This window comes from Melospiza georgiana, chromosome 1 (genome assembly GCF_028018845.1).
Source record: "Melospiza georgiana isolate bMelGeo1 chromosome 1, bMelGeo1.pri, whole genome shotgun sequence".
In the NCBI taxonomy this organism is placed as follows: Eukaryota; Metazoa; Chordata; class Aves; order Passeriformes; family Passerellidae; genus Melospiza; species Melospiza georgiana.
The window spans coordinates 60,714,410-60,740,633 of NC_080430.1; the positions used below are offsets into that span (position 1 = coordinate 60,714,410).

The 26,224-nt window shown below is 38.1% G+C and overlaps 1 protein-coding gene across 1 annotated transcript in view; it reads left to right on the forward strand.

The window, feature by feature from the left end:
• The window catches only part of LOC131094437 (collagen alpha-1(XV) chain-like), a 119,119-nt gene that overhangs the window by 15,926 nt on the left and 76,969 nt on the right, over positions 1-26,224 (forward strand). Inside the window, exons 3-4 of the mRNA XM_058042035.1 lie at positions 21,818-22,365; positions 25,944-26,018. Of these exons, the coding sequence (XP_057898018.1) occupies positions 21,818-22,365; positions 25,944-26,018 (623 nt within the window). The remainder of the gene's footprint in view (positions 1-21,817; positions 22,366-25,943; positions 26,019-26,224) is intronic.

Below are 26,224 nucleotides of genomic sequence, written 5' to 3' on the forward strand. Positions count from 1 at the left end.
CCTGCTGAGGCTGTGCTAAGGATTTTATTTACGTCTTTTACTTCCACTGTAGTCCAAATTTGGTCCAACTGCTGCTGGATATATTCGACATTTGAAACTGTGCCAAAGCCAAGGGAAACCTGCTATGATTAAACATAATAAGGGGTTTTAACTTGTAGCTTTGCCTTCCTTAAAAAGGTTTATGCTTTCCCCACTTATGGGTGTCACTACAGAAAGGTTGCAGAAGTGAGAAGAAGCTGCAGGATCTTCTTTCTATAGATTTAGCTCTAGATAAAGTCTACATTTGCTTTTCTTAGGCATTTCTGATACTCTTAAAAATGACAATAGCAATAATAATTTGTGTTTCTTTTTAATGTAAAGTGAAGCATTGACCTTTTCTCAACAATTTTCCCACACTTATTCTGTAAGATATGAAATTTTACTAACCCTTGGAAATGTGTTCCATCATCTCCCAGTTCATTTGTGGTTCCAGAGAGTCCAACTCCTACCTCTGTGACAGCCACAAAATGGAAATTTCTGTATTATGGAACTGTCCTGAAGCCTTGAACTTGAGATATCCACGTGAATTGAAAAAATCAGTTACAATTTTGTGCCTGATTTTACATAGCAGGCCAGACCCATCTAATGAAGCATGACTGTGTTTTGGCAGAAGTTCATTGGCACTTGCATGTTTTCTATAATTTTTAATCAGTAGGCTTTTTAAAAAACTTGCTTCATTATGAAAATCCTCCTCAGAACAATTAGGAAAAAGAAATTAGAGCTATGGACCTGAATAATAGGAGTAGTCTATGTGGTATTTACTGTGGGAGATGAAAATTCAGGCCAGCTGAATGCTGAAATGAATACAAAAGCAATGGAAAACTGGAGCCAGAGGGGTTGAAATCTTTGCTGTTTTCTGCAAGCTTGGATCCTAAACCAGCACACCAGTGTGATAAAGCCAAAGTAGCATCATGGAGACCCAGCACTGCCTTGAAAACAGAAACTGCCAGAGAAAAGAGTAAGGGCAGATGGGATTTACTAAATGCTGCCAATTTTCTTTCCAGCTTTGCCAGTTAGTGACTGTGATATGATCAAATTGTTGCAATCTATGAGTAACGAGTGGTTCAGTCATTCTGTGTTTGAGCTGAAAAAGTTCAGTAGACACTGGAATGGTGTTGACAAAATTTGTGTTAAGACTCTTTGGAAGATGGCTTCATTGCAAAACAATTAGTGCTGTCCAACATAATTATGAGTGTTTTATACAAATTGCTATTAATTCCATGGGTGAATATGGATTCCCTGCTATATCAAACACATACAAATTTTTGAACAGAGACTTTTTTTTAATGGCTGGGAACCTTATGAATACTGTTAAGATCAAAAGGATTTTCATAAAAGATATAAATCAGAGAAAACATTTTCAACTATCTATGTGGAGAGATTGTGAATTTGTTGCTAAATTCTGTTTTCAGAAATTCTGATAAAAGTTTGAACCTTGAGGAAGAAAGGAGAAAAAATTGTCTTAAATGAAAAATTTTATAAATATTAGAGAGGAATTTTATTTGGCCAGTCTTGAATTTTTCTATTTCTATAATCTGCCATGTAAAATGACCTCATGAAATTTGCCAAGTAAGTGATTCTTTGTGTTTTATTAATAATAAGCCTAATGATAACCAAAAGTCTGTAAGATGTCATTGTCTGTCTCCCTTAGCTGACTTATATGGGAATTGTGAAATAACTGGAAAAATTAAGAGCTGATTTGTCTTTCTACATTATGTTGTACAAACAATTTTAATTGCATACAAATGAGATAAATCTGTAATGTACTGCAAATTACATATCTTTTTTTCTTTAATAATGTAATGGCCATAGAGCTCAATTCAGAAAGCCTGGACAGGATGTTTGGATGTTGGTATTGCTGTCTTTGTTAAAAGAAGTTATAAATAAAGCAGATAATCAAAGGCAAAACATTCCTATGGTGACTAAAAAGTAGACAAAAAATACATGGACCAAAGGCATACCACTGTCAGTGTTTCAACCATTTCAGCACAGTCTACAATCAATCAGAATACTCAAAAGTAAAAAAATTGAGTATGAGAAAGACACAGAACTTCTTGAATGTGTCCTGAAGAGGGCCATGAAGGTGACCAGAGGGATGGAGCATTTCTCCTATGAGGACTGATGGACAATTGGGGCTGTTCAGCCTGGGGAATAGGGAAGCTTTTATGGCATCTTCCACTACCTTGAGGAGGCTTAAAAGAGAGCTGAAGCTTGACTTTTTACGAATGCACTTCATTTTGGGACATGGTGAATGCCTTTAAGCTAAAAGAGGGTAGGTTTAGATTATATATCAGCAAGAAATTCTGCTCTCTGGGGGTGGTAAAGCACTGGCACAGGTTGCCCAGAGAAGCCTTGGATGCCCATCCCTGGAAGTGTTCAAGGCCAGGTTGGATGGGGCTTTGAGCAGCCTGGTCTAGCGGAAGGTGCCCTTGTCCACAGCAGGAGGTTTGGAACTAGATGATCTTTAAGGTTCCTTCCAGACAAAACCATTCCATGATTCTATGATATTCTGCCTCTGAACTGTATAAAAATAAATTAAAAAAAAAAATCCTATCACAGTCAGACACTGAGGCATCTCAGAGCCCCTGTCTCTCCCTGGCTAAATGCCAAGTTCCACAGTAAATCCTAGTAGCTCAGGGATGGGTGCTGACATGCAGTTTGGTTTATCTCAAGAAAGTAAATTCTTGCCAAGTAGTTTTGCTATACATTTGCTAGTCTCACTGCTGGCTTTTCAAAAATGACAACATATGCAAAAGTAGTGAGAGTATTGTAACATCAAGACTTGTTTGGAAAAATACTTTGCAATGTTTTCAGTAAGATTCTGAAGGATTTCTGGGAGTTACTAGTTTAAGGGCATGTATTTATTTCTGTAAGGTTTGCCTCATTTGTATAATTTTCTTCCTCCACATTCTCCATGTGCTTTCTTTAATGCTGTTTCAAGGATTAAAACATTTTTAATCTTCTTAAAAAGTATTTGCTTGGTCATCTGCTCATCTTTATTTTATCTGTTACAGGTGACAGAGGGGTATCTATTCTGAGGCTTTTGAGATCATACTTCTTCAAGTCTATCTCTCGTATACCAGCAAAAATCTCATATCATGTAGTAAATCTAATATTGACAAGTTGCTTGATAAACTGTTAACAAGAAAACAGAAAAATTTTACTCCACAGTCCTTCTAAAACAATAATATTTGTGAAAGGAAAGCTAACATAAATGCTATTAAAGTCTGTCATGATTTGCTTCTGCAAAATGTTCTGGACTATATCACTTAGAGTGCTGTTAGTATATACAGCCATATCGAGCATGTTAATTATAAAAAAACCCTCCCTGCTGCATGGAAAATATTTTCCATTATATGATCCATTCCACAGTGTGCAGGATGAGTGATGAAATAAAAGTCTGATTTCCTACTGGTTGCAGTCAGATTAAAGAATTACACGAGGATTAATCAGTTCTGTAAAAAGCAGAGTAACAACCAGATTCACTATTAGCCAGTATCACAGAGCTGGACAACCTGTCTGTGTCTAAGACAGGTAACTATTTCAGTAACTCTTCACACAAAGGTGCTTTTTCTTTCCATTTGAAATAAAGAATCCTTTAGCCTTTAGCTTTACTTTTGAGGGAGTTCCTGCTGCCTATCAGTAGGATGTCTGTTATCTTTTCACAGTAATGCTATTGGATAGGATTATTTTGCTGCAGCTATGAGAAGCTTCATGAGATGTGAACGTAACATAAATTTAACCAGAAAATACAAAACTGTGTTGTCAGGAACAGTGAGGATATCACCAGACAATAGGAGGAGAAGATTTTCATCTTTTTAAAAGCACAAAGATGCTCAGCCTTTTAAATGCTCCATGAGTTTTGATCGTCCAAGACTTGTTTTGGAAATTTCACATTACTTTTCTAATAATGAGATGATCATGAATAAGAAGACAGGCACAGCCACTGCTCAGGAGAGTATTTGAGTATGTCTCAATTTTCAGAAACCTAAGTACTCACATCTGTGGGGTGATGTCCCAAAAGATACGTCCCTAAGTACCATTCTGAACCAGTGTATAAAACACCATCCTGCAGCCTACTGATGCCTTGAGATGAGGCTTGAAAATATCGAGTTTCTTCTGAAACTGATAGAAGTCGAACTTGGCAAGCTGCTCCTCTATATGTTCCAGGATTGTGTTCATATTAATTATTAGGAGGGACAATACCTGGCAAGCAGAGACATAGGAATGTTTAGGTGTTAGTAGCCTTGGCATTTACCATGCCTGGATTTTCACAGCACTCCAGGAGACTGCAACATCTTCCAGGTTTCCTTTACTGCAATCCCTATTCACCTCATTTCCTAGCATTTGTTGCTTGCAGTTCCTTCTCATCTCCACATGCATTTCTATAACAGTTTTGTAAAGGTTTCTTCAAAAGAAATTCTGTCTACAACTCTTCTGCTCCACCAAGATTTTTCTAAAGTTTTGTTACTTCTTTAGCAAATTGGTAGAGCAGGCTCAAGTCTGTGCATTAAAGTTTGTGAAATATGGTCTCAGCATTCTCATAGTGGAGAAAATCCCAGCAATATTCACAGTAACCTATCAGTGAGAAATGGCAGCTACAAAAGATTCTTTTCTACCTGTAAAGCAAAATAATGGAAATGTAAGTTGGAAGGAAAGGAACTCTGAAGATCATCTATTGCAACTTTCCATTAAAATTATGATTATTATTACTAGATCAAATCAGCTTTGGCTTAGCTGGTTAGCCTTGAACTTCCTAGATGTGATGGGCCTACTTGGAGACCAGTATTTTAACCCTTCTAATGGGTTAATATGCATGGCACTCCCTATAGCCTGGCAATTGAAAGGAAAACATTATGTTTCTTGGGTAGGTGATCCTGCAAAGCAGCACTGGCAATGTCATCCTCTGCTGTGTACACTGTTGCTCCATTCCACCTTGACGTAACACTGGATTCCAGTCTGTGTTAGAAGGGTTTGTACTCTAAGGCCAAGGAAGAAGTATCTGGTTTTATTATCTTAAGAAGTTCCAGTGTCAGCATTTAAGAAATGGGAATGAAAAATGAACTTACATTTTAGATACATAAATGGTGTAATTATTTCAAGAGAAGTTACTTTTATTCTGTAATCAAATATTTTCTACATTATCTACTTATTTCACTGGCATTAGAAAACAATTTGTTGTGAAATGTGTGCATGGAGAGTATATTAAATAAGCACAAAATTCTGACTGCTTCTAAATATGATTTGCAAAATCTGTGCTTAAAAATCTGAGCTATTAAATGTGATTGTAAAATAAATAGTTTTGCTCCTCACAGCCTTTATCACCCTTAGCATGCTAGGGACAAATGAAGTGTCTCTTCACAAAAAAATATTTAAAACATGGCAGTGGCTCCTTTTTTTAACAGATCTGCACCTAAAAACACATCTTTCACAAACTGTGAAGCCAGACTGCTGTAAATCTAACAGTTACTCCATTGATCAATGTAAGGAATGGAAGAAATTCCTCTGGAATGTAGGAAACTCTAGAAAGAGAAATGTAGCTACTGGAGCACTTTGTAGAAAGAAAACAGTAAAGCAGTGTGTGCTTTGAAAAAAAATCTCATTTTCTTGCAATCATAATTTGAATCTGATGTTGATTGAGGTATTTAACATTTAGATGATATGTTTACCAGATGATACTTTGATGGGCTTCATTTTTTGAGCTAAAACACATTTTGTCATAAGTGAATCTGATTCACAAGTTAAAGAATAAATTTCCATCCATTTTTACCATCAAACTGAAAACTGAGAAATTAATTTTAAACTGTTTGTCAGGAGCATGGCTACCATAAATATGTATGATGAAATTATAAAGACATGAATAAAAAAGTGAAGCAGGATTATGTTTTGGTGTCCAGTTAACTTGCTTCCTCTTTCAGCTTGGGATCCTCTTGGAAACTAAATAGAAAAATGTGACAAATATTCAGTAGTCATTTCAATTTACCTTTCCCTAGCTCTAAATTGTTAAAAGTTGAAACTAAATGTGTTCTGTAAAGCATTATTTCTTTTCTGTAGTGGAGAATGTTTAGTTCACTGAAGAGAATTAACTCTGGGAAGCATAATAATGGAGTAATAGATGCACTATAAAAATCTCCTGTGGATTTGGTTATATTTCAGAGTTTCCAAAAAAAAAGAAATTGAAAGAAAAGGCTGAAAATCTGTTAGCCAAGTAGAATAATTTCAGTAGTGAAGACCCAATCCTCTGAACGAGCTGAAGGAGTTATAATTTCACCTGCAAGTAGGTTGCAGAATTGGGCAACCCAGGAATATCCAAATTCAAACATTAATTTGAAACACATTTGAACATTAAGCTCATTAACCAAGCTCAAGACTCAATCCCATCATATTGGCTCTATGGTACCAGCAAGGAGACAAACAATTACTGGCAAACTGTAAAGGAATTTTACAGACTCTACAAAGCTAAACTGGAAATTTCTGCCTTAACATTAGGCGATGAGGATATTTTTATACAATAGCAGAAACCTTGGAATCTAAATTTACTGTATTGTTAAACCATGCCAGAATTATAATCCAAAGACATTTGGCATGGCTTCATGTATTATTTTACAACGAGATAATTTATATCAATGCATCCATTAAAATAATTATTTCTGAATAATAAGAATTGTGTTGCACTGGTTTCATCAATTAACAAAGGCTAATTAAAAAAGTTGTAAAGCAAACACAAAATGGGTGCATGAAAATAATCACAGTCCACAAAGTATTTCCAATCCCTCTTGAGGGATTTTCTTTGGCCTCAACAAAGTCTCCTTTTTATTCAAAAATGGCACAGTCAGGTAATTTTATTGGTGATTACAGTAAGCAAATGCTTCAGTCCTGTTAGCTCTTAATGACCCAACGGTAAAGTAAATTTTCAAAGGAAGCATGGTTTTTTCCAGTTGTCTGTGGAGGGTATGTGCTTTGTTTTTCACTTTTCAGCATATTATCTCTCTGCCTTGTGTCCACTATTTGTGGTTGGGTTGGGTTTTTTTCAGGAGAGAAAACCACAACCATTTCTACTTGAAGAACTCCGCATCTTCGTGTTTGTTGCATTTGGGTACAGGAAGCATGCCATGGAATTAGGCTTTTTTTTTATTCTCTTCCACTACTGGACTAAGTACAAATACAAGGACCATTTCAGACTTGTCTCTGTGAAAAATGAATGAGCAATAAATACCTGATTTTTAGTATGGAATATCTATAGCTGCCACTTAGGCAAAACTGGATCAAGCAGCATAACGCCCTGCTGTTAGCAAACACTTCACCACTGCTTCAAAACTAGACTGAGCGGCTCTTGTTAAAAAAAAAAAAAAATCAGCTACCACATACTGTTTTAATGTTTAAGGGAATTCCAGAGCAGTTGCATAATTTGAATTAATTTGACACACTTCCATGTTTTGTTTCATGTAGCCTCAGAAAGAAATTTTTTATCATTATATAGTGACAACTAGATAAGTTAATTTTTTATAAAAGTGTATTTTTATGTAGAAACCTGTCTATACACACATGTACCTCAGCAGCTTTGATCAACAGGAGAGTTCAGGCTTGTAGGCTTTTGGTGCATCACCTGCTATCATGGTTAACTGCCTGGGCAGTCTGGCTGCTGGCACAGCAAGATCTATTCAGTCTTTGGTTTTTAGACAATTTCTCCTTAGTGGCACATTATGTTAAATAACATAATAATTATGTTAATGAAGTGGTGCTTCCAAGTGGGAAGTCAATCAGTGGGTCTTTTCACTATGAAAAACATTGAAAGTAAAGGACAAAAAAAATTGGGGAAAATAAATGTAGTCCATTTATAGGTTGAAGGGGACCTCTGGAAGTCATGTGGTCTAGTCTCCCTGCTCACCTGTTGCCCAGCATCATGTCCAGAACATTTTTTAATATCTTCAAGGAAGGAGATTCCACAAACTCCCTGCATGACCTATGTCAGTGCTTAGTCATCCTCAGGGTGAGAAGGGGCTCCCTCATGTCAGAGGGTTTTCTGCGTTTCAGTTTGTGCCCATCACCTCTTTTCCAATCCATGAGCACCCCTGAAAAGAGTTTGGCTCCATCCTCTTTCCATCCTTGCTTCATGTTTTTATATAAATTAGTAAGATTATAATAATAAGTCAGATCTGTGTGTCAGTTCATTGGCACTTTTTTAAGAAAGTTGCCTCTAATAGCTACAAATATAAGAGACTTCAAAGGATCCAAACTCTCTTTCCTCCAGCCACATTTCCTCTGGAAAACATATGTGTGAGTGCGTGTAAAAATATGAATATATATAAAGAAACTCTGTCAGGTTCTTTACAGATCATTCCTCCTTTGATTACAAGGAGTTCTTTGCTACATCCTGAAGTCTTTGACACTGTGATCATACCAGTGGATGAGGGTACCACTTTCTCCAAAGGTGTTTATGAAGAAAAGGAAAAGTCATAAAAGGAAGGACAATGGTGAAAACATCCATTCTTTTATATCTACATGTTGTCTATTATGTTGTCATTCAGATACAGCACAACTTCATAAGTAGATTGTTTGTTACTAGCAGATCTGCCACTAACTGTGTTTCTAAGTAGATATTACTTTTTGTAATTAATAGCAGTTACTATTAACCAGCAAAAATTGCCAAGTAAGATGCATGTAATAAAGATACTGGCAGTATTTCTGGTATTTCTTTTGAACACTGTTTTTCCTGCTGATCAGAATGTGTATCTTTCTGTTTGTTCCCTTTCAGTCTGGCACAGAACCTCTGCTGCGACACAGTTCTAGATATCTACTAAGGGGTTTTTAAAATCTGTCTCTATTTTCTGGCCTACCAGAATTCACTGGGTTACTTCAGATCACTGCAGATGTTCAGATTCCAGATATGAGAGTGTAGGCAAATACATTAATATCTGTGTGACTTTGGCTATGTGGTCATGTAACAGAACCACAAAATTTCAGCTGCAGAAAGAGACATCCTGTCAGATCCAAGATAAACCTCTTGCCCCATTGAGTCTGAAGTCCTGTATTTGCATTCTATAAGCCAAAATAATTTTGTGATTCTTTTCCTTACTTCAGAATAACAGAAAAGCCCCGACACATGATCTCACAGGCTGTATCACTCAGTTCCAAAGCAAGCAATGCAGCTGCAAGACAGACCACTGGGAACTGACCTGGCTCACAAGGAAGCTAATCCATATGGAAAATTTCTTGAGGATGGATCTTTCAATCTCTGCATTGCAAATTTCAATGTTCTGTTTATACCCCCTGCATTCAGCTGCTGTGATCATGCCAAATTGTAATTTATGTTTCTATGGAACATACTTAGCATTTTAACAAGAAGGTGATGATTAAATAAGAAAGTGATAACTGATGCCTACAAGTTTGGATTTGCCATCAGCCATGTGTTTCCATATTTGTAGTCTCAATTTGGGTATTGAGTGGCTGCTGTATTATGTAAAAATTATAATTGCTGTACTAAAAGCAGCAGAATGACCATGATTCATCCCATGTGAAAATTACTTACACTTCTTTTTTTGACTGTATGTAAAGAGCTCCTGAGAATCAAAAAAGCTATTTAACAGCAATGTATTTTCCTCAATTTTCATAACTGTTTCAGGTGTAACCTACTACAGCATGATTCTGCTGGTCTTTGAATACTTTTTATTCCTGCTGAATTTTGTGCACAGAGTAGCATGTACAGAGAGGGTCAAAGCTCACAGAATGTAAACTGAAGCCCTAATGTTCAGCCTCCAGGCAATGAACCAGAACATACTGAGGTTTTTGTCGGCAGCATTTGTGACCTGTGGACAGGTTATCTCTATGATTCCAGGGCAGTCGTGTTAATTGCCACATACCTAGAATAGTGTACGTTGGTATTACTATTCAATGACTAGACTAGTTTGCAAAAAAACAAAAAAATTAAACCATATAAGATTAATATTCTTTTCAAAGACTGAAAAAGGGGAGGATAGTTACATCCTGTTCACCTTAAATTTTCTTGATAGGTCTGCAAATGTAAGTAGGGAATGGGAAACAGGAAGGGAAGGTTTGGAGGGTTACTGTGACTTTTTTGTTGACAAGAATGTTGACAGACTCAGAAGAGGCTGAAGACTTTGGTGCCTGTTGGCTCGTACAAGCTCATTGCTGCTCACAGGTCTGACGGTATGTGCTGCATGTGCCAGAGAACAAGAATAAGCTGTGGTACGCTCTCAGGGAAAAGGGTGACAGCACTGCCTCTAAGATTTGTCATAAAGCTTGCAGTTGGAAAAATGCCTCCTGAAACAGCAGCTCAGCACATTGGGATGGCATGTCTTTGTCCAATGGTCTTGCCAAGAAGCTGCTAAATAAAGATGAGTTGGTATTTGACTATATAGGGAATTCTAGAGGAGGAAGGTGATTCCAGGTGATGGTGGAAGAAAAAGGAGGTGAGAGCAGACAGCTGAAAGGTCTGGAGAACTTACTGCTCAGAACATGGAAAACACAGCCTTTAGGCTGCATGAAGCTGTAATTTCCAGTACCTGGAGACTTCTGTTGGAGTCTGACCCATCAAAAGGCATGCTTTAATTCAGACCTAATTAAAATTTTACACAATATAGTTGTCCTATTACTAATACACAGCTGTGCTTATCATGAGTGAAATTGGTGAAACCAGTCTTAAAATACAAAGGAAGGCTCAGACAGTGAAAGTATAGAGCAAAGCATATAATCAAAGGCAAAAAATGCCAACAGCATTGTGCTTTGTTGTTTATGGTGTTTCTTTTTTTGACTTTCTGAATCTTCGGTTCAAACGAGCATTAAGAAAAAACACAGTAAATTCTGAGAACATCACTCTTTCTTATTCTTATCACAACACTAATGGCCTTGAGAAAGTAACCTTTGAAATTTAAGCCAAAAGAATAACATTTTGTGTCAACCAACTTTTTAAAAGCAGAAGGCCAATATGCCAACACATTTTAAATGGATTTATAAATATTGGATGCAGATGTAAATCAGTTATATTTTCCAAGTTAGGAACAGCATGCAGTTGAGACTTCTCTGGGAAAGACTTTCAACTGTATATCCAGTATCAAGAACTAAGAATTACTGGTGTATGCTACTTTAATCTCTTTCTATATTTTCAGCTCTTTTCTCAAATAACATTTGAGTGAACTAAAAATATAGTATTTACCAAGACTAAGACTTCATCTATTCTCTAAATACTCTGGAGGAAATGAAATTATTTTTGGCCAGGCATATGTAAAACATAATATATTCTCTGTGTGATTTAAAAAAAATATTCATTTTCCCCCTTTGTTTATACAGCTTTAAATCCTGAATAAAATATAACAGATGTTTCAGTTATTCTAGACAGAAGTTATTGATTAATTCACATTGTATATAAGCAGTGGAGAACTGCTCATGAAGTCAATAAGCTGTGCACAGAATTAGTTCAGTAATTAGTAACATCAGAATTAGTTCAGTAATTCTGCATGATAGTAGACCTGTTAAAATTAATGTTACCAAGCTGGAAAATGCATTATCTTCTACTTCCCTTTGAGTCAGTGTTCTTATGGTTAATTGTGATCTGGCAATCTGGTCTCTGATTTAGTCATCAGGCAGTGATCAATGATGTCACAGCTAGATAACTCAAGATTTGATGCACATATGTGTACATAAAAGGTCTTAGTAGCATGCTTGATCCTGATTTAAACAGTGAACTGCATTGCTAAAAGGTCTGATCAATAGGGCTGTTCCAATGTTGCCGCACGGTTCCTGCCATATTTCCGTGGAAATACACAAGAGAAATGCAGCTTTGAATCAGGGTGAAGTTTGTTTCATCTCTCTCAAGTTTCTCAAGCTGCTGGTTGATACAGCATTTTGGGTCTTGTAATGATAGGTAGACAAGGATGGAGTGAAAAGGGGAAATACATGCCTGAAAATCCAGCTACACCATAAGGAAAGACTCCTGGTCATCATCTACATAGAATAACATATTTCATAGCATGGTCACTTTCTTCATGATGTCTTTTTGGAAAAAAGTCAGCAGTTTATGGGTGTTCCATGGTAGTATGTCAGTGAAAATATAAAAAAATTATAAATCTTGTTTGTAGAACTGATTGACACTTTTTGAAGTATTTGAAAATACAGCAGTGAGTAGGTCTATATCTGAGGATTTTATCTGAACTTCCAGAGTTTCTGGTTGTGAAAAAGTCCCAAAACTGGATAATGTAATGTATGAGACTGTGCACATTTGAAGCTGTGTAAAAGTAAAGTTACTGCACTGCATTCTTCATGTGTATGAAGGGGGTAAAATACCTATATCCAGCATCTCATTTTTTACTTCAATTGTGTTCTAAAGGAAACTTATATGTTCTTGTTAATAAAGACAGCAATTCCTCTAAAAGATACTTGACAAAATATTTGTTTATGAAGTCAGGTAGGTGAAACCAGATTTACTTGGTTTACTGTTGCATGGGACCATGTGTGAGGTCCCTAGTGGGAAATCTGTGGTTTGTACGGAGTAAAGCAGTTACTCCACTGAGCTGAAAGAAAGAACCCATTATATTTGTGTTTAAGAGGATATCTGTCGGCAGATATTACAGTGATGCTTTGAGTTTAACTTGGTTTCACTAGGAAATAATGCACATAATATTGCAGCACGTGTCTGTGCAAAGATTTCTGAGTCTGCTTTGAGCTTGAACTTCTATGCACCAAATTTGACAAAGACATGAATGCCTGATGGCCATTAAATCCTTACAAACCTCAGATCAGGAACAGAGTAAAGTTGGGAAACATACTTGTGCCTCCACTTAGAGAGGGATTGTTTGAAAAAGCAACATATTTGCATAAGAGGCCTTAAATGCTGGAAAAGCTTTCGTGAGTGCTTACCCTTTCCTAGCAACAGAATCCAATCATAACACAAAATTCCAGGAATTTATATCAAGTAATAATTGTAAAAGCAGAAAGTCTTTCACTTAGGACTTTAGCCAGGATTTCAGCCTAGAGCTTTTTGACTAGAGATGACATTTTTATGCTATCTTGTTTAAAATCAATCAACTTTTTTTAAAAATTCAGTGTATTCACTGGGGAAAAGCAAAAAACTAGGAGCATAATAAAAGCATGTGTGATTTATACTAAGCTATAAAAGTACTGTAACACAGCTCCTGGGAAATGAAATTCTTGGGAAACAGGAAGATGGAAAAAGAAGGACTATGTTGGCTAGATTTTATTTCTGCGTTCTTACTGGTACATTCATGCTATAAAAGCATTTAGTTTTCAGAAATGTTAGTGTTCAACACAAGACACTTCTAGTATTTACTGTTCCCATATCATCTACCTCACAATCTTGTTTAACTTCTCTGAATCCTGGCTTTTTATAAATCAAATCTATTAGCTACTAAATCCAATAGTGTAAAGAATACATGAGAATACATTTAGAAGGATAAAAATAAATTCTAAATTTCAGGTGCATAAATTTAAGAACATTTATGAAAGGGATGCTCCTAGAAGAAAATAGAAGTCCTCCTAAGGAATTGAAAATGAAACATTAGTAACAGAATATCAACTTCTGTTGCTTAGCTTAAAAGAATGGATAGCTTAGTCATCTGAGAGAGACACACTGTCCACCAGGTCTCAAAGTGCTGTGGAAGAGTCAAGGATGCATAAAAAATCCTCTATCTTACCGGGTTTATAGCCCTTAATTTTTAAAAATAAAAACCAACAATAGCAAAACCCCAAAACAACAAAGTCTAAAACGTAACCTCAATTATTGCAGCAATATTTATCTTTTTCTGTTCTCACCTAGTCTGAACTGGAATGAAGTGATTTTCTACTCTCAGTTTAGATGTGTGAGCAAGGTCTTATAATGCTGAGCCTAAAGCTCTGATGCTGTGTTATAAATGTATCAGCCCCTATCACACAGAGACCGTAGAAGCTACAAAAATATCTATCAGCACTTTGTTTCTTTCATGTTCCATTCAAAAACTACTAAAGGCACCCTTTCCAGCCATATTGGAGATAATGCTTGTCCTTGGGCGCTCTTGGGTAGGGTCTGCTTGCAAGATCAAGCTGCACACAGCATACAAAGTCGGCCTGAAGGCTCCCTGAACATAAAGACTTTTACTGCTGTGATAAAACAGATGACAGTGGTGTGGGCAGGGAGCATGGCATCTGTCTCCTTACACAGGCACTGACTATGTACATGATTGCCAGGAGCAGGATTCCCTGATGAGAGAGAGCTTTCTGGTTCGTTCGCTGCCAGAGGAGAAGCAGGAGGACATGATACTCATGGGAAACACAGGGAGAAGGCAGTGTTCAGGTCATTCAGGTGTGAGGAGCAAAGGAGAATTTCTGGCTGAAGGTTTCTAATTTTCATTGAGCAAATTGTAACTCACAAATCCCACCTGTCCATATCCTTCTTATGCCCCTGTTCTATGACAGACCCTTGCAGTGGAGACAGGGTCTGGCAGAGACAGCAGGGGCAACTGCAGGAGCTGCTGATTAAGTGTTCTCTATCCTTGCTTCCCATTCAACCTCTTTATATGGGATGAGAATTTATATTCAGGTCAGTGTGCCAGACTATGCCAGTGTCTGTTTTTCCACATTTGGGCAGAGACTCTCTGCTGGCATGTACAACTGTTAAATCTAAGAGCATCAGCTCTCTCAGCCAGAATTTTTTTTTTTTTTTTTTTTTTTTTTTTGCAATGAGAGTGTTGATCATTTTCTCCCTTAAAATTCAAGACAAAAAAGAGAGAGGGAAAGAGAAAACAAGAACAGCAATATATCCCCCCCAACCCCCCTAAGAAAATACACAGAAAACAATGTACTTTGTCTGATTTTCAAGGTCATTGTGAAAGAAGAAGGGTAGGGTGATAATTCACATCTGCTTTGTTAGACACGTAATGGAAATTAAAACATCCTAGCTTAGATGCTGTAAAAGAGCTTGCACAGCAGACACTGGTGATTCATAAGCAATGTTCTCCTCAGCCAAAGTTCCCATCTGATTTATGAAGTGCTGTGTTGCTTCCTAGTGGTGAAATGCAAAAGCTTCTGCTCTCCTGCAGTCATTAAGGGCTACTTGTCTCTCCAGCTGGCAATCAGACTGCTCACTCACAGCTACACACGTGCATCACCACAGACTTTATTTCATAAAGTCAGTGTCCAACCTGGTCACAGGTGCCTGCTATTGAACAGCTGCAATATTTGATGCAGACTCTGTAATTCTTACGCAGGTTAGTTTTGTTGAGTTATCTTTAGGAGTCTGGATGTCATAACAAGTCTGGAAATCTTTTTCCATGAAGGGCTTCTAGCTATTTGCCTTTGCTTTTTCCAGTAATGCATATGGAAAATATGGAATATATGGAATATGTGCAACTGTAAAGAATAATGTCTTGAAATTGATGGGCCTGGCACATCCCCAAGGGATTAGCATGAAAAAAGGATCCCTTTCACAGGTAATTAAATGGCTCTAAAGGCCTCATAAGTAGACTGTGAACCTTGCATGGTAGGAGTAGAGCAAATCCACACACATCAGGGGGCTGCAAACTCAGAAAGAGGAAAAGGACTCTGAGTTTCCAGATAGTGCTTTCAGTCTCTTGACCTGGTTAACAGCTCAGTTAGCTTTGCCTCACTACTGGAGTTGAATGGCTAAATATTTCCCACTTTTTCCTGTTGTCCATTTGTAAGGAAAGAAGGACAATGAATATTTAGTGTATATGCTGTATTTTTTATTATCTACTGCTGTGGCTCAAGGAAACAAGTGTGTTTAAAAAATAGATTTTTGTCATTAGAAGAGAACAGTTCATTGAGTACACATTAAAAAGCCTTGGGTTTATGTACAAAAGAAAGGTTCCCAAAAATATGTAGTAGGTCTCCTAGTAGAACAACTGACAAAACAATAAGAAAATAGTGCAGTATTAGATCAGGGGGAAAAAAAAGAAAACCAGAAAAACTGATTGTATGGAAGACACCATGTTGGTGGCGGTGGTGGTGGTTAGTTTGAAAGCATTGAAATGAAATATAGTTTCTCAAACAAGATAAAACGGGGACTGGGGGGAGCCCCCAAACAGTATTTTTTGCAAAATAGATGTTTATTTAATTGTCTATATTTAAGCTCTTTAGCCCAGTAGAGGGCAGAATGACAATGACGTTAAAGCAGGAGCAGGAGGAAAATGCTCGAAAGCGGTTCTCTCAAGGGAGTGCCCGCCCTGCCCTGGCGTGCCAGTGAATATCCCAACCCCTGCTGGCTGCAGCCCGACTTCCAGGTGTGCATCACCACCAGAAAGCGCTTCTGAGGTCCCCTGAAGCATCTGGAAGGAAACGCTGCAGCCTTTAATACCAACATATTCTATCCATGTTTTCCAGCAGTGTATTAATGGCAGCTAAAAATGTGTTCAAGCACAGTTAACGCTGTTTTTTCTGGTAGCAGCAATGATGCTGGCCTCTTCCATTTCATGCAGCACATCTGGGACTGTGTTACAATATTCCACTTCTTTTTATCTCTGCAATACTTGATTAAATTTTATTCATTTGGTAGATGTGGAAATCCTTCTCTGTTTTATGGTATTGCTACGAATATTTCTTGCTAGTTCAAAATAAAAGTACTTTGGCAGCAGGGAAGAAGGAATTCTCTTACTGCACATAGTAACTGCATTCTGTATAAAATAATGTTCTGTTAAAGTTACAGCATCTCTTTGAATGCAGAGTAGGGAGAGCAGAGGCACTGCACCACTGAGACAGAGATGGTTTCTTTATGCTGCTGGAAAGGGAGCTTACAGCCTGGAGTTGTGATTATTTGGATGGGAAGAGGACAGGGAAGCAAGGTCACCTTGGCTCAAGTTTACAGACAAAAGAAGTGCCTGATCTTGGCTGCTCTGAGCCTGGTTTGGTTATGAAAGCCTCAGTAGAATACTGCTTTTATCTCATGTCATTAAAAGAACATGGAGAGGAGCTCCCAGCAAGGCTCATGTAGCAGTGGACAGCAGTGGAATGAGCTGTTCTTACACAGGATGAGAGTCCACGACCATGGAGTGAATGGAGTTTTACAGGCATGGGCCAGGGGCAGCTCAAATAAAAATGTCTGAAGAGGAACAGGGGGAAACACAAGGTGAAGTTAAGCTAGAAACAAAGGGAAAATAATAATTTTTTTTCATTCGAAAGCCAGCACCCATCCCACTCCCATCTGTGTGGAGCCTCCCAAGCCCTCCCTTGAGCGAGTTAAAACCAGCTGTCATAGTCTTAGCACAGGGTGGTTAACTTCTTACATTTAGCAAATAGCAGTATGCTAGAGCATGTTATTCTGACCCTTATGTACCCATCATGGTTCATTAACCTGGTGCAGAATTGGGCTAAATGTGCCAGCTGATATACCTGAATAATTTTTAACAGGCATTTCTAGCTAAAAACATAACAGAAAACCTAAATGGGACAATCCTTAAAATATCAGCTGAATTAATATTATTGCTAAAGTGTAAGTGGTTGGGGCCAAATACGACAAACATCTGTAATTTCAGTCTTTGTATTCATGTAGTTGAGATAGTTCAGCTCGAGCATCTTCTCACAGTGAGGAAGACAACAGCAGTGTATTTGTCTTGCAGCAGTGTGATTTGGGTTGATCTGACCATACCACTGCCAATCATGTTCTTTTGTTCAAAGGACTTGTCAATACTCCTTTTTTTCAGACTTGGAACATGGGAATTGCATATTTTAAAATTAGGCTGAGATGGGTAATTCTGTCTGTGTCAGAGGTGAGGGCCTTGCCTTTGAACTCTGCTTCCATTTTCTAGTGGTGAAACCATGGATAAAAGTGGACTGACAGTGTCCTTATCTGTAACCCTGTAGCCTTTGACTCTGTTGCAGTAGTTTCCCAAAGTCTGTGCGGCAGTGTGCTTTATACCACCTTTGAAGTTAAGTTGTGTTGAAGTGTGCTGTACCAGCTAGAAACAGGGACTGTGTATTCAAAGTTTTATATGAGCTCTTGAAGACAAGATATACAAATACCCTACTCCCCGTGAATATCCTCATGTTTTAAATTACTATTTGTAAGAAAATTCTTGATTCTAGTAGCTGGATTCCTAGAGTAGCTTTTAGTGTAGCATCCTGATAGCATCTTCTCTGGAGAAGAGAAAGATTTCAGGAAAATTTATAGCAAGTTCCGGTACCAAAAGGGGCCTACAAGAGAGCTGGAGAGGGACTTTTCCCAAGGGCATGTAGTGGTCAGACACATGAACTGAAGGATAGGTTTAGGTTAGATGTTAGGAAGATATTCCCTGATTAGAAGGGTGGTGAGGCAGTGGCACAGGTTGCCCAGAGAAGCCTTGGGTGCCTCATCCCTGGAAGTGTTCAAGGTCAGGTTGGATGGGGCTCTGAACATCCTGGTCCAGGTGCCCGTGCCCATGGCAGAGGGGCTGGAAATACTTGACTTTGAAGGTCCTTTCCAACCCAAAGAATTCTATGATTCCATTATGCAGCTTGATCATCCAAGGGTTTTGCATCAGGTCTAGCACTGGGGCTACCCTGATCCATGATGGAAAATATGAGGAGGAGGCAACCAGGATGACATAACACATGTGCACAGTCCAGAAGCAGCACTGTGGGTGCCAGAAACTGCATCTGAAAGGAGGCTCCTAACCAAAAAGTCACAGTGTTACAATTAAATTATATGAGTGTGGACCTTTCTCTGCCTCCATTCCCTTTTATAATATATAAATATTGTGTTTGTGCCCCAACATCTAAAACAAATGTAATAGGGTCCAAGCAAGTGGGGTTTTTTTCTTTCCTCTACTTAATCCCTTGTAAGCAGTGAAAAAGCATTTTAGATCCCACAGATTTGAAATTCCACCCTGCCAAAGTAATTACATGCAAAAATTGGAATAAAAGAAAACAAACCCCAACAACCTAACCCCTACTATTGTAGTCTGCAGTCTTGAAACACTCCATATACTGACTTACCAGATGACTTTTACTACACATTGGTGCTTCTCAAACGGTCCCTGAAGCTACTCAGTGGGAATGGCTAGCTATCAGCAAATTCCATAACAATTCCAACTATGACATACACTAACAAATAGTAACAAATTAAAAGTACAGCTCATAGCTCTAAATTATAAAACTACCAGCCCAATTTATGGGGTAATGCTTATTGAGCTAAAATATAGCTAATGTTAAAGCTGCTTCTGTACTATAACTTCCAGTCCCCCAGGTCTAGGAAGCATGGATATAAATTAGATGAATTCTGGACGCTCCCCAATATCCAATGACTTAGTAGTGTTTGAAACAAAACTATTCTGATGCAACATAGTCCTCTGCTGGCCTACAGGTAATTAAAATAGCATGGCATTTACCTATTTATGTAAGGGAATAAGTGAGTAGTTTTATTCTAACATTAATAAATGGAGCATTAGGGACACATTATTTTGTCATATATAATTGAAAACCTGTGGCTGTAGGTCTGAATTCTGCTTTTAACTGTGTCTCTAGGTCCTCATAAATCCATTAAGAGCTGGGTATGAGCCGTAAGTATGGAACTTGGCTGGACACTTTTGTTCCGTTTTGATTTTCTGCAGCGGACAGGTACAAGCTTCTACCCCAACCTCAACTGAAGTGCAGACTCTTCCTGGGCCTTCTGACTTATTTTACTCAAATGAAAATCCTGACTCTTTGCTGTCTTTGCTGCCACCTTTTGCAGACACGTTTTGTTTGTCTTAGAGGCTAAAAGAGCTTGTGTTTGGGGCTCTGTCTGTTACTGTTGGGTGAGTGACTGGGAAACTGCAACGAGACTGCAGCTCTGCACATTGTGTGGGGAGAAAGAATGGTTCCTTTCCAATCACTAGAACTTCCCTTGCGAATGGGAAATGTGAAAACTACAGTTGCATTTATTGATTTCTCTCCTAGGATGCATCCTGCTGTCCAAGCCTGATTGCTGAACATCTTAGCTATTGCCCATCTCCTTTCTTAGTCACTTTACCATGACTCTTTGGATGTAGCTTTGGAATCAGTGTACAGCTCCTATATTATCCCTCAAGATCACTATTTTCCTTACCTTCTTACCCTTGTGTAACGGCTTACGTATTTTGTTTGTAGTGCAGGTTTCTTTATGTGCTTGTATGTGTGAATAGGAAACATGACCCAATATTAGACTGACAATCAAAATATTGTTAGCTGTGTTTGGCCAGCAAATAAGTATATCCACTTAAGCTGTTGGGAAGGGGGGGGGAAAAAATCTATCTGGCAAAGCATTTAAAAGTGCCAAAGGGATTTGGTTTCTGGATGAGGAGCTAGTTTTTCTAAACAAAACATCTATAATTTCAAAAATATTTCAGGGCAATTGTTTCTGTATGAAGCACATCAGCCTTTTTATTTCAGTTAATGAGCTCCCTTTGGAAGTGTTCAAAAGGTGTGTGGATGTGGCAGTTGTGGACTTGGTTTAGTGGTGAACATGGTGGGGCTGGGTTAACATTTGGATTCAATGATCTGGGAGGTCTTTTCCAACGTTTTCATTCTATGATTATAAAGTACAGAGAATAAGATAGATTAGGATTTATTTCAACTGTGCTGTAGCATTTTTGGCACAGGAAGAACACTTGACAATTTCTTTGCAAAGCCAGTAGTACAATGGAAGACACTGCCATGCATATTCCAGGCTGGTACTGCATATGAGCAATGAATAACAGAAATACATTGCAGCTGAATAAACTATGTAGCTTTTCATTAGAACCAGCTTGCCAGTTTACAGAGCAGAGTAACATTCTTTTGTTTTGCCTGATTTTAATCAGGTATTTTAAGCAGTTTTTCAGTTCATTTTGCTTGTGGTGTTCAGATGGACTGTCACACCTTTTCCATTAATGATCCATTTGGATTCATTCAGCCTATACAGCTGTTATAGTCACAGGTAACTGAGTAAATTTAAAAATTGAAAGAGGATTTCTGTACAGATTGAGATCTGAATTGGTCATTATGATTAAAAATCTTTTCTTTTCTTGCTTGCTTTTACGTCTTAGAAGAAGAAAATTGGTTGTTGTGTTTCTGATATGTTGCTAGAGTGTGCCTCCCCAAATTTCTAGTTAAAATTGGGCACAAATATTTAGCTATTGTCATTGCTTCTTCATTACCTGGTGGGAGTTGTCTCTCTGGGCATGTTTGGCAGAGATACATAATTCTGCCTTTTTGCCAAAGTGTAAATACTCTCCTTACAAAACTGAGTTTTCGTTGCTGAATAGTATTTGTTATATATGCAGTGCAATTTAGGAGGTAAATGTGGAAATAGGGCATAAATAAAATCTAACCTCTGTTGTAGACATAGGTAACTGCAAGGGATAAAGCAAATCCACTGCAAATTTTATCCTGTTTTGTGAAACTGTGTCATGCTGTTTGTAGAGAAATATTGCTGTTTTTTTGAGAAAAAAAGGATCTCAATATATTTAAGAAATCAAGTGTTGCTCGTTTCCTACTGCATTCACTATGCAAGCACATTCAGCATTTTTTGCAGTTTATGGACAGCTGAAGTAAATATATGTTGCCGGAAATACTTGTTGCCATTCAATTTCACCAAATGTTTACATGTGCCTTCCTTTAGCATATGAGTAATCTCTATTAGTCAAAGGACAAATAATGACGTGTGTACATACACTAGATGTATGTAAGTTTAAGCACTACCTAGACTGTGGCCTGAAGTACCAGAAGTATGTTCCTGGTAGAACAGCACTGCATTTCAGTTTTTCAGGCCTTTCTTAAATCATGTGAATCAAATGGGCTGTGCACCTCAAGGACAAATAACACTTTTTTTTCTCGTGTACAGAACGAGGCTCGAAAGGACACCTTGACCTCACAGAGTTAATAGGAGTCCCTCTTCCTCCTTCTGTCTACTTTGTGACGGGCTATGGAGGGTTCCCAGCTTACAGCTTTGGTCCTGATTCCAACATCGGCCGACTGACCAGTGCTATCATACCATCGCCTTTCTACAGCGACTTTGCTATCGCGGCTACCGTGAAACCAAACAGTGATCGTGGAGGAGTGCTCTTTGCAATAACAGATGCCTTCCAGAAGACAATCTACCTAGGACTGAGGATTTCCCCAGTTGATGACAGCACCCAGAGAATAATCATATACTATACAGAGCCTGGATCCCATATCTCCCGAGAGGCTGCTTCCTTTAAAGTGCCAGTGATGACCAACAGGTGGAATAAATTTACAGTGACTGTTGAGGGAAATTATATTGCTTTGTTCATGGACTGTGAAGAGTATCAGAGGCTTCAGTTTCAAAGGCCTGCTCGAACCTTGGTATTTGAATCTGGCTCTGGCATATTTGTTGGTAATGCAGGAGCCACAGGACTGGAAAAGTTCACAGTAAGTGCTGTCTCATGAATCCACATGCCTCAGTGTTTAATGCATGTACTCCCTACCCAAGAAGTCCTGCTTGATGTGGTTATATCCCAAGTGAGGGTCAAATCATACAGCTTGTATTTTCCATAGCTAGCTAGGGTTTGGACAGTGAAGTTATATAACCTCTGATTTAATATACAAATGTTCTGAGAGCCTCAGAATTTTATTAATAGTCCAGATATTAAGCCAAATCTTCAGTTTGAATATAGGCTATATTATGTGACATACTTACTTTCAAAGTAAATGTGTCACATAATTTTTATAGCCTATCTAAGAAGGGCAGATTTCAGAGAATTAATTTTGTTAATTTTTGGGAATACTTTACTATTAAGCCAATTATTTAAATTGTTATTAGTTAGGTATTTATATTCAACATCAGAAGGAGAATGATGTCATCAAAGGGAAAGATAGTTGGAAGATAAGGGTGTACTTTTAAAATTTATTTGTTGTTTGAAGCATATCGGGCGCTTTAGGAAATAGAATGCGCCAAAACCTTTACTACAAGGCTCCCAAGCCTTCTTAGATTGAGTGCAAGCATCCTTTCTGTTGCATCCTGACTGCAATTTTCAGCCACTGAGAGCAGACACTATGTCTGAGATCAATTCTGTCAAATGGAAAGGAAAATGTGACACTTTGTCTGTCCTATTTTTGTATTTCCTATACTTCAGAACTTGTACTGTGTTTTGTGAAATTAATATCTCCTCTAAATTTGTCAAGCAGCAGCACAAAACAGAGTGGATCCTTTTCTTTAGGGAATAAAGGTGTTCTTTCCAAAATTGGCAGGTTGTGAACTCCACCTGGTAAGCAGCAAGTTTAATGTACTTTTATCATTTGTCTGACTAGTCTAAGCATCTAGAATCACAGAACTATATGGATTATCAGAAAATAAAGGGTGGAAAGTGATATGTAGGAAAACTGCATGTTGGTGCTACCTTTCTCAGGCAAATAGGAGGACTGGAGTATTGTGAATGCCTGACCACTAAGTAGGATTCAGAAACATTCAAGAAAAGGAATCCACTTTGGTATCTGTCTTGGTTTGAAAAAGACAGGTGTCTGCTAAGGAAGGCAGGAGCTTCCCCTGAAATGAAAAATGTAAAGTCCCTCCAGTTGTTATAATTTTGAAATTAAGGGGCTCTCAGGCAAAGATATGGGAGCAGGAATAACAGCTCCTTATTAGGGAAGAAAATAAAAAATAAAATAAACAAGCTGGTAATACAAAACAACATAAACAGAGTCAGAATACGACCTGACATCCTGTGGGTCAGGGTGTTGGTAGCAGCCCTATTGAAATGGTGGCTGCAGTCCTCCTGGAGTGACAAATGTGGTTCTGTTGGAGCAGGGATCCTGTAGAAGGGTGTAGTCTTCCTCTGAAGATTCAGTGGTGATATAAATGGGCCTGGTCTTCCTCTAGGAACCCCGTGGAGAAGAAAGCTGCTCCTCTGGGAATGCAGGGGAGCTGACTCTGGTGTTTCAAATCTCAGATTATATCCTGGTAGGAGTGCCTGGCTCGTCCCCCTGGGTGGAGCATCTCACAATAGGATGAAGTCATTTTATCAGTCATGCAATGAGATTCAGTGGCCCATTAACAGAACGTATCTCCCCAGAGGCAGGATTGTTTTGTGGAAGAGATAAAGAAAAACTGCCCAATTAACAGAAAATAACCGCCCCACCTCTAACAGATGGCAATAGAATACACACCCCCCACCCACATCTTGCAACCCAGGACGTTATCCCACCTGGAAAACACATGTGGTGATCCCTTGCTGAGATGATCACCAATAAATCTGTAAATATGATGACAGAAATGCATGGTCGATAACACTGTAATGCATTTCCATGGAAACAGGCTGTTCTGTATGCTATATTGAGTACATAAATTTCAGCCAATACTCTGAGTGCTTCATTAGCACTAATTATGACTTGTAGTCTAGGTTCCCGTGCCTTTATTTCTTCTTGCATCATATGTCACAATTGCTTTTGAGTAGAAAAACTGAATGCTTGAACCTCACTCAAACTCTGTTTCTATGCCAAGAACTGTTTACATTAATTGCCCGAAACAGAAACAAATCATAGCAGATTGTGCAAATGAATAGATGTCAGATGTTGGTTTCCTCTGGCTAATGGGAATTCATGTGTCTAAGGCTGTGCTTGTCAGACACAAAAGGACATAACTATCATCAGTTTTATTGAAACCAAAGGAAAATCTAGCCCTGATGCTTGTAAAGAAAAGTAGAAATCAGACAACAGCCAAGTATAGCTGAATCAGTGATGATGCCAGATGCTGCAAACCAGTTTTCACAGGGAAGGCGGCAGCAGCTATAAGACCCAGAGAGGGAGTAAATATCACATACCTACTACCCCTCTCATGCAGACTGGTCCATGATTTTCCTAGTTGGAGGAATCGGCTAGCAGTAACACTTGGGAAACATTAGAGCTTTCCATTTTACTTTATCATCCAGGGCCACAGATTAGAGCAAGAGGAGAAAAATGTGTTCTCCAAATGTGATTCACTTGTACTGTGAAAAAAAAGAGATCACTTCCAAGAGACTGCTTAATTGGTTGTGCCTCCTTTCATGTATGATTTTTCAGTGAATTGTTCAGTCAGTCTGACATCGTTCAATATCTGAGTTGCCCATTAAGTTTTGAGAGAAATGGGATGTTGAGATTACAGAGAAGGATGCTGCAGAAGTCCAGCAAACTCAGGAGGCACCAAGCACATGAGTTTCATAATCTTCAAAGGCAGATAAATTAGAGGATTTTTAAAGATAGAATCAAAAATTTTATTCTTTTCTAAAATATTCTAGGTTGTGTGTTATATAGAAACACGTTCTCAACTTGAATATCTGTCTTTGTGCCCTGTTGTGCATCATGTGAAATCTTGTAGTAAGGAAACATCCCCCACATTTCTTAAAGCACTGTGAGTCTTTGCGGAAACAATAGTTAAATTATTTAAATGAAATTGTTACTGCTCCTTCAGCATGTCAGACTGAGAAGTGCAGTTGGTGACTCTGAAAAAAGAAACATTTATTATCAGAAAATCCATCTCCTTTATTTCCATTCTGGAAAGGTTTTACTTGGTTTCTTCCTAACTCACTTCGTCACTTATTGGTATTCCTTTCCCATCCTTTGTCTCAATTTTTAGGGGTTTCACATGCCACTTCTGGAGCTCCAGTGCACTTCTTACCTAAAAAAGCAGAGTTTTTTACAGCATGTGTGACATAATCCAGGACTAGATTCTTCAGCTGGGGCACTAACAATGCAGTGTGGTGATCACAGTGTCACTGGGACGTGACAGTCATTATATTCTGGCAGCTTCTGTTTGCTCAATATTTTGCAAAAAAAAAAATTTGTGAACATATTTATATCTTAAATTTGGATTACTGTAATGAAATTTTATACTTTAGACCATTTTCCAAGTAAATCAGAGCACAATTTGGGGAATTTTGTTGCTTTATTGAATTCCCACCCCTCCACCCTCACTCCCCTTCACAAATGCTACTTAAAATATTACTTCCTTGAAATGTTTTTGGTGTTCCATGTAGGGCTCAATTCAACATCTGACAATCAAATCTGATCCAAGGACTACTGAAGATCATTGTGAAGATGATGACCCTTATGTAAGTATTCTTATAAGCACTACCTCAGCACCTCAGAGATTTCAAAGTAAATTTCTATTTGACATCTTTCATAACACTAAATATGGAAATTTTTTTCCCTAGGAAACATTGTATTGTACTTAAAACGATATGTGGGGTGGATTTTGTCTCCTGTACAACCCCCAAACCTATTTTTTCAAATATATAATTTTGTTTTGTCAAAAAGA